At 36.4% G+C, this 10,082-nt stretch overlaps 1 protein-coding gene across 1 annotated transcript in view; it reads left to right on the top strand.

The window, feature by feature from the left end:
* Positions 1-923: 923 nt before the first annotated feature.
* Positions 924-10,082, top strand: part of DSG3 (desmoglein 3) — a 29,211-nt gene continuing 20,052 nt past the window's right edge. The window contains exons 1-4 of the mRNA XM_004273721.3: positions 924-1,099; positions 7,140-7,175; positions 7,697-7,825; positions 9,482-9,637. Coding sequence (XP_004273769.2) covers positions 1,052-1,099; positions 7,140-7,175; positions 7,697-7,825; positions 9,482-9,637 — 369 coding nt within the window. The 5' untranslated portion in view covers positions 924-1,051. The remainder of the gene's footprint in view (positions 1,100-7,139; positions 7,176-7,696; positions 7,826-9,481; positions 9,638-10,082) is intronic.

Below are 10,082 nucleotides of genomic sequence, written 5' to 3'. Positions count from 1 at the left end.
TACTAAAAAGCTCCAAAACCTGATGCACAGATACTTATAATATTGTTTTTCTACCAAACATTTAAAAAAATATTCTGGAATGTTAAGAGTGCTCTTAACTCTAGTGTTATAAGCAAACTAAAAAGGTGCTTTAGTAGCTTTTCCCCATCCCATAACTTGAGTTGGAGTCCAGGAGTTTAGAAGTGCACAAGTAAACAGCAGTGAGCAGGGTATCTGCTCTAGAGGAAATGTAATTAAAAGTGCACAGAGTTAACCTACTTCACTAGGCAAATTAATTTTTTAAAAACTTATAAATGAAAAGAAACACAATAGAAAGATGTCATCTGAGTATTATCAGGGATCTGATTTTGCAATGCACAGCTTATATATTTCAAATATCCAAGGCACCATATGCGTTTAGTCCAATTTTATTTCCAATTGTTTTCATTCAAAACTTGTATTAGTAACTGCTTGATGTGATGGTTTTCTTCTTCAGATTTGTAGTTTCTTTCAATAAAATTGAAAGCCATATTATTGCTTAACACCTAAAATATATTTTGCTTAACTTTAAATCTACTCACATACACTCAGGCTAAAAATAAATGCTCTTCCACAAGTTAGATTTGGGGGAATTCTGTAGGCTTTGTTTTATTTTTCAGTTTTAATTGGCACCATGAGAAGCAGCCAACTAGATCCTTTTTCAGTGTAGTCAAGGTTAACTTTTTCACTTCCACACCATGATTAGTTTATTATCTGGTACCTTCCTATTAAAACTGTAAAAACCAGCCTGTGAAGCCTGTGAACTTTTCTTTCAGCTTCCAACAGAGGATTTCATTGCTTCAGGAATTGAGGTGTGTCTAAGTTTTTACCTGGGAGCAAGAGTGATGCAAGCGTTTCTGGTTTAGGGTGGGGAGGACCTGCATAACAGGCTATCTGCAGACTCCTGAAGACTCTTGCTGTCCTGAAGACAGCAGAGACGCTGAGAGGGCTTTCCTTAGACATCGCATGCAGGCGGTTGGAAGGACTAAAGCAGCAGCTCCCTTGGATTTGTTCACCAAGGAAATCAGAGACAATGGCTTGGCCCCTTTTCAGAACCACAGGGGCTCTGGCCATTTTAATGGTAAGTCCTATTTTTTTCTAATAATTGCAAACTTTCCCTGTTTCCTTCCTTGTTAGAGAATGCTATATTTGACTGCTGAATCCCTATTATAAATTCTAAAAAGAGTTCAGTGGAAATAAACATTTTAAAATGAAACTGTAAAGATTACCAATTTCCCCCTTTTGTTGCTTTTTTTAATGTTGTATTTTCACATAAGAAAATAAGGCAGATGATAGAAATGAATTTGAAAGTTGCCATTTAGCATTTCTTTAGGTAAATAATTAACTAAAGAATTAAATAATCCTGGTCTCAAGTCTATTTTCCACAACACCTTCACCTTCTTCAAAGTAATGCTTTTATTCGTCTTTTTATTCATGCTTTTATTCTAATACACAAACTAAAACACATAAAAGAGAACAAGCTCTATTTTCCAAGGTTTTATATCTCTTAAGGATATGGCTAAGAATTGTACATGCCTGGTCTTGATACCTGACATGTTTTTAAGTAGTCAAAGACCATGGAATTAGAATCAAAGCAATGTTTAACTCTAGAGAAGTTGGGAGGGTTATTAAGAAAACAGCGTTTTATGTTTAGCCTTTATGTGCAAAAGACATCCAACCTTTGGGTACAAAAGAAGACAGAATATCTTATAAGCCAGTTTTTCAGAAGAGTAATACTTTTGTGGATTGGGAAAGTTTTATATAATATTACATAAAAGAGAAGTGGAATCTGGAGAGCAAAGCACTAGCCTGGATGTTACAGACTAATTTTTTCCATAAATGTGTTGTTTTAGTAAAGAAGAAAACTTGTCACAATATTATCAGTTACACAAAGATATCAAAATAGTGAAATATACCATAATGAATATTTTTTAAATTCCTAATACTGATTCCTTGTTTTATCAATAATAAATTGGGTTGGCCTACACATCAGTTTCCCTCATTTCCTCATCTAAAAAAATGGAGATAATTGAACTTCAAGAAGTTATAGGGAGATAGTTCTCAAGGAAGAACATTCTAAAAATTAAATATGTTTAAAATTAGAATAGACTGCCTGTGAGCCAGTTTCCCAGCCTTCCTTCTCATGGCAATGGTCAAGCAGAAAAATTGGTATCACACCCTTCTGTTTGAGTCTGTTTCTATTATGACAGTATAACTAATTGTTTTGGCAATCTAATGAATTTAATTGACCCAGGAACATTGTAAAAAGAAATGTGACAATTGTAATGACTTCCCCACTTTTCCAGATGGTCCTTTCTGAACTAAATGAACTGCAGGTAGCCTCATAACCCATCTGTCCAAGCCAATGACCAACCTGGGAAGCTAGGGGATATGTGGAAGGGAATGTCAGAATAGTGTTGTCACAGAGTTTGACGGCCACATGCTTAGAGGAGCTTCTTTCCCTGCTTTGACATGTACCACTCTCAGTTACCATTCTGGTTCTGGAGTGACTGTAAGATCCTTATACTGAGGGCTGTTTTATTCTTCTTTTTATCCCCAATGCCCACCATAATATCTGTCTTACAGTGGATGCACAATTGTTTGAAGAATGGATAAATGAATGATTGAATGAGGTCTCTCTCAACTATAACTTCCCCTCACGGTGCCTCTATAATGTTAGTCATGGAAGAAGCTATGAGGGGTTAGAACATTTTGCTCCCCTCAGGAAAATTTTACAGGCACACATACACAAACACACAAGCTATTTAAACAACAATATAAGTTCATACATAATTGTTAAACTGAGAGGTCTGGACCTGCTCTTTCCAATATGGTAACCAGTAGCCACATGTGGCTATCAACCACTTGAAATGTGGTTGATCTGTATTGAAATGTGCTGTTAAGTATAAAGCATACACCATGTTTTGAAGATTCAGTATGAAAAAAAAATGTAAAATTTATCATTAATAATTTTTATGTTGATTACATATTGAAATGGCAATATTTTAGACATATTAGTTTAAAATATATTAATAAAATTAATTTCACCTTTTTAACCTTTTTAATATGAATAATAGAAAATTTAAAATTATATATGCAGCTCACATTTGTGATTATTATATTTCAACTGGATGGTGCTGGTCTACTCTTAATGCTATTAGTGGAAGGCAGTGTCAGTCAGAGGTGAGGTAGGCAAACCAGGCTCCATGGACCAGGTGAGATTTGAGCTGCTTTTTGATAAGTATAGATGGGCCACAGGGAGATATCTTCGGTTGTCAGCCCAGCACATGCAAAGGCAGGCGCAATTACGGCACTTGCCTAGAGGAAATGGACACACTGATTTGGCTGGAATGATAGTCTGCATTGGAGAATCTGGACATGAAGTTAAAAAGGCAGATGAGGGTCAGACTGAAAAGTGCATTCTGTGAAGGGTAATGAAACCGTTTTAGAAGTGGGGAGCCACCCAGAGTTTCGAAATAGCTTGGTGATGGGAAAAAACAATGTTTTTAAAAGCACTGTGAGTGGGAAAGCAAATCTTTTGTTATTAAAGGGTGGGGTCTGAAAGTTGGAAGACCTGTTTGGAGGTTTTGAGTTAATGACACCAACCTATGACCATACAAGTGTTGCCTAGAGAGGTAATATATGAAAGCTAAGTCACAGACTCCATTCTATGCCTGTACCACTGACTCATTCCAGGCCTTGCTTCCTTAGCTGTCAAATAAGAATAATCATATCCCCCTGACTAATGAGAATGACCACAGTAAGAATAAAGGAGCAATGTGCACAGGAAAGTGCTCTGGAAAACATAAAGTGCTTTGTAAGACTCTAATTCCTATTATTTGTAATATTTTAGTAATAAAGATGAATCTTGATTGATGAAGCAATCCAATTTCCAGTACTAATAAATATATGAAAATTAATTTCCTCCTGAGCCTTTCCGAAAGTTAAGATTCTAAAATCAGAATAACCTTGCCAAGAAATTCCAGCCAGCCCTGCCTGACTTGAGCAAAACTTGCCTGGCTAGGACTAGCTCCGTGGATCCAATGCACAGTCTAATAGTCTGTCCTTCCCCACACTAAAGTATCAGATTACTCTAAACAAAACCTTGGCCAACTCAGTAAAAAGCAATTGTTATTATATATGATATTTAAAAATCCAGTCACCCATATCCTCAAAATATATTTATTGTGGACCTACCATACTCAATAGGAATCTTAATGATATAACTACATACATTTTAATTAGCAAATAGGGCATGTGAATATCAAATCACTTTATGTCATACGCTTTTTAACCTAATAATCTCATTTGCTTTTAATAAAATATTTCTAATTCTTACGTATGCCAAGGTATTTAGACCATATCAATGCTTTAAAAACCATGTAGTCAAAATTATAAAAATAGGGCTTCCCTGGTGGTGCAGTGGTTGAGCGTCCGCCTGCCGATGCAGGGGACACGGGTTCGTGCCCCGGTCCGGGAAGATCCCACATGCCGCGGAGCAGCTGGACCCATGAGCCATGGACGCTGAGCCTGCACGTCCGGAGCATGTGCTCCGCAACGGGAGAGGCCACAACAGTGAGAGGCCCGCGTACCGCAAAAACAAAACAAAACAAAACAAACAACAACAACAAAAAATTATAAAAATAACCAGGAAACAAAGGGAAGAAAGAAAAGTAAAGAAATTCTCAAGATATGGAGTGTTTTCTCCACAGTGGTATTTCCTAGACTCTAGGCCACAAAAAAAGAAAACTTAGTTGATTTACATTGTCAAGAAGCTATTGAAATATTTATTACATATTCAAAATACTTATATGAACAAAGTAACTAAAACATCTAAGTAGCCACATATAAGTATTAATTAACTAAAATAGGAAAGATTCTTTAAAACACTATTCGAAATAATGTAAGCCTATGATTATATGTCTCAATACCCATATAAAGAACACTGCATTATTCACAAGTGCCCCATATTCCTAGAAATACAAAAAAATCCCATTTTCACAATATTCCCTAAAATTGGAGAACATTCTTGTTGGCCTGACTTTAAAAGAGAGGATGGGAAACAGTAAAGGTCTGGCTGAGTGACTTCTCTAAGGGCTCTGATTCATTGAAATGATTGAACAAATAAGAAACACCTGTCTGCAATGCTCATTTTCCATAGTTCAGGGTTTGTCCTTCCTTTGCTTCCCAGGAAAACAGAAATCATGTCTTAATGTCTACTAGAAGAATCATTCTCCGTGGGGCTAGTACAAACATGATTCATATTTTCTGGATGACTCTTTCTGGTTTTCCTGTAAAAGAGATTGTGCCTGGTCCATCCCTCCTCTCACGTGTGGCTGAGTTGTTCTTATGAACTGAGAAAGTAGTACAATGACTACATTGCTCTGGTCTTTTCTCCCAAGTAACTCATGATATTGTTTAATAAAGAGCAGCAAAGCTGTAAAATCATTTTGAGACCTGTTAGAACCACAAGTAATGGTTCTTTTTCATGACAATTTTAAAAAACACCCTTTGAAATAAAGATTTTACTGAAATTTTTAGAATGGAAGGGTCCTGGCATTCTATGTCTGGTATGATTATTCCTTTGGTTCAGACTGGGACCTGCCTCTTTATTATAACCTTCCAAAATAAACAATGTAATAAATCTACATTGTTTCAGGAATAACTGCAGCCTTTGCCAGGAAGAAATCTAAACTGACTATCATATAACTTTCTTTCTATGACTAGTTTTTTTTCTATTTATTTACATTGACTTTGGTTAGAATCTAGTGTAGTGGTGATGTGCACGCTTTAGAGTCAGGCTGCAGGGGTTCAAATCCTGGCTCTCCTGGGACTGTTAGTTGGGGCAAAGTACTCATTCTCTCATGTCTCCATTTCTTCATCCATGAAATAAGGATTACAATAATAGAATCTCCTTCAGATGACTGCCATACTAAGTGAGAGAGTAAACATAAAGCTCTATGAATAGCAACTGGCACAAAAAAATAGTCATTTTTTTCTTCTGATTTATTTTTCACAATCTTTTCCCTAACAGATTCTCTTCAGATTAGGTAATCCGTGAGTCACAAAACATCTGCTGAGGGACAGGTATTGTACGAATTGCAAGAAGAAAAATAATACAGAAGCAATGATTTGGGAAGTTTGCAATTCTCTTGGCTTGATATCACAATGCACATAAAGCCATAAGAAATAATAAATCATGGTAAACCATTACGAGCGAAACTGCATGTTATAGAATATGTGTTGTACAAACTGAGAAAAGGAGACATCAGTAAGGACAGTTTCATGGAGACTGTTGGAACTTGAAATGATCTTAAAGGATGAGGAATATTTAAGTGTGTGAAGGGAAAGAAGAATGCATTCCAGGGGGAAAATGACACAGATGAAGGTCCTGTATGCCCTTGAGAAAGTGAAGACCCTGGCCCACCTGGCTTCATTTTATCTTTATTTTTAGTTTTTTTCAGATCAGTATGAATATTAAGCTCAAATTTAAATTGAACTAGTAAGACAGAGATGCGCAGATCCATGTCCCACAGAAAACAACACTAGTGGTTGGAATAGCATATCCCGATCTTTTACGTTTCATTCTCTAAATTAGACTAGTTCCTTTCCACTCTCTCCACTCTTATATGACTAAGAAAATGCCTTACCCTGCAATTGCAACTAATACAGCATTGCCTTTGTACAAGTCAGTAGCGTAGGTCATGGCTTTTAATAATCTCCTATGGCACTTTCTGAAGCTTATCACAATGATGCTCATCATTGTTTCCCAAAGCAATAGCTTCCATAGCTCCCGGGAAGTGTTTATAGAGCAACCAGGTAAGAAATGTCGGGTTGCTGCAACAACTGTTAGAATTTTGAAAAGTCCAATAGATTCTCCTGTGTAACATTGAAATGCTGTAGTCAGATTAAAGAACTGAAAGAACTTGTTTATATGAAGAGTATTTTCTTTTTTTTGGAAGGATTTTGCCCTTTGAATACTGCATCTCCAAATCTACTTCTTTTGGAATAGAAACAAACTACAATATGAACAGCAGAATGTAAAAACCAGGATTATTATCTTATATAATTACTTATTTGAAGAATTCACATTTAATTTGACTTTATTTAAATGTCTACAGGTGGTCCTTTTGGTTCATGGAGAATTGAGAATAGAGGTAAAGTATGAAAAAGTTTTTTGTAATTAAAGTAACAGTTTAGTTAAAAAATTAAAATTGTACTCAGGAAAAATAAATATTTAATGTTTTAAATTATTTAATAATTTAATTGTGAAAATATAATTAAAATTCTAAATGCTAACCTAATAATATTTAAATACTAGCAAGAATAAGTGTCATTATTGTAACTTATCTCATGCATTCTTCTTATCTTAAATAAATCAACAGGTTTTCATTAAACCTGTCTTTTATGCACAGAATAGTTAGACGTTGTGGAATATATATAGAAAATATAAAATATGATTAAATGCTAATATTAAAAATCATATAGCTCTGTAGCTATTCTAGTTATTTAATGTTTCTTCTTTGCTTGACAGTGTGAGGGAGAGAAAATTAGATATTTAACAGTCTGAGAGATCTTGAAACATAGGAGGCTCCTCAACCTAGGTGTCTATAATTAATACTCAAAGCAAAAATTTCCAACAATGTGCATAATAAAATGGAATCCCTTTTTACATAAGACAAAAGGACAACATGGAGAATATGAGACAGCGGTACAAGGCAAAAGGAGATACAAACGTGAATGGGTGAAATTTGCAAGACCCTGCAGAGAAGAAGAAGACAACTCAAAAAGAAATCCAATTGCCACAGTAAGTCTTATGAGCAGAAGTAACGTTTTCAGAATAAATGTACTAGATGTAAATTAAAATAATATGGCAATTCCAATTAGCAAAATGCAGACTGAAGAGTCCACAGGACAAATAACCTGGTATCTTCAACAAAACAAAAAACACAGTAATAATAGTAATAACAATTTAAAAGAGAGAAAGATGAAGGAGCTATAGCTTCTAGAGTAATAAAACATAATTAAGAGACATTTCAATCAATTTCAATGGATACACCTTTTTGGATTCAGATTCTAGCAAACAAATAGAAAAATTATATAGAAAGTGCTTTGTTTGGGGCAGCAAATTATGCTCAGAGAATAAGATTTTTATCAGTAATTTATTTAACATGGGTTCACTGCAGGAGTTATAATAATTTCACAAGCCAATAACATATAAGATAATGTCTCTCAATAAACCAATAAATACCGTACTCCTAACCACAAGTAGATTAATCACACTATTGTTCCAGGCAAGGGAGAGGTTAAAGGAATAGAGTACAAATGTAGTTGAGTTGTACTTTTCTACAAGTTGGTTCTTGGGAGAGCCAGTTTAGTCAACCACAAGCTGATGTCCAGTGCAAAAACACAAGCCCCTTATCACTAGAGCACATTACTAGGGAACAGAGGCGGTGGTACTGGCAAGCAAGATCGTGGTTTTCACCACTGCCAGGCAAAGAGCTGCCTTGCCCAGGCAGGAGCTAATAATGCCCCAAGGTCTTCAAGAGAGCTATTTAGGTCAGCAAAGAGTTGCCTTGCCCAGACTGAACACTCTCAAGAGGTCCTCATAATCTCTTGATATTTAAAGCTTAAATGTCCCCCAGCCATTATGGCTGCTCCACATGTTCGTATCAATAAGCCCCCAACATTGCTCTCCAATAGCTGAGCTACTGAGTGTTTATTGACAGCCACGGATGTCCATGACAACATCCTGACACAGCTTTCTCAACATAAGCAACTTCACTCTTAGAACAAAACAACTGTATTCTTAGATTTTTTTTTTTAAGTGGATTTGAAATCATACCATACCAATACACAGCAATAAGATAATTAAAGATGGTTGACAGTCAACATTGGATTGGCCATGTATTCAGAATTGTTGAACCTGGGTGATGAGATATATCAGGCTCATTATATTCTTCTAACTTTATAATATATTTGAAGTTTTCCCTATTAAAAAGTTTAAAAAATAATAATAAAAGCAATGCATTCTAATATTAACACTTACTATATAATCCCTTTCCCTTTTTTTCTCCAGCTCCTCCTTTTTAAATTAAAATAAATGTCTTTTTTGTTTTTTTAATGTTACCTGCGAAGGAAGGGAGCATCCAGAAGTAGCCTTGTCAATATTAAGTGTCCTTGACTTTCTCTCAACCTTTTAACATCACCATGGTGACCACAATCTGGGCAAATATTCTAAAGCCAGAATGATTAACGACACATTGGTCCATAGTGGTCAACAGAAGCAAAAATTTGAGTTTATTTCACACTCCTACTATCTATCAAGGCAAAAAAGGAAACAGCACAGTGTCAAGAAAGTGTGAATAAAATGAATAGCTGACTTGAGAGTATGGAGGAGAGGAGGGGAAGGAATAGGCCTGAGTGATGATCACCTTAACATTTTCGGTATTTTGGGCTACAGATTACTTCAGACTTCAAAGCAACCCAGAATATTACCTACCACATTTCTGGAATAGGAGTGGATCAGCCCCCTTTGGGAATCTTCATTATTGACAAATACACTGGAGAAATTAACATAACAGCCATAGTTGATCGTGAGGTAACCCCAAGCTTCCAAGTAAGTTTGTGTCTTCGATATCGGCCACCCTTCCCCTGGTGCACAGTGGCTTTAGGGGGTTAATTTAGAAGAGAGATCAGTGCATGAATCCATCCACCGACAAATAACAATATTAGTCCCTCTACAAAGAGCCTCCCCTGGACTTCCCTGGCAGTCCAGCGGTTAAGACTCTGCGCTTCCTCTGCAGGGGGCGCAGGTTCGATCCCTGGTTGGGGAACTAAGATCTTGCATGCCTCGCAGCATGGCCAAAAAATTAAAAAATAAAATAAAACAAAGAGCCTCCCCTTATGGTTGTGCCCCTGAAGGAATACCCCAGGAGGGTGCATGAGCGCTCAACTCCAGCACGCTGTTTGCCAAGAGCTTCATGCTGCCAGGAGACATGTACCAGCCTGCAGGAAGGGGCAATTTGCCCAACTGGTACGCCCAGAGTCGGCACTTTTTCCTG

Source organism: Orcinus orca, chromosome 15 (genome assembly GCF_937001465.1).
Source record: "Orcinus orca chromosome 15, mOrcOrc1.1, whole genome shotgun sequence".
Classification (NCBI taxonomy): Eukaryota; Metazoa; Chordata; class Mammalia; order Artiodactyla; family Delphinidae; genus Orcinus; species Orcinus orca.
This window is presented reverse-complemented; position numbering and strand designations above follow the sequence as displayed.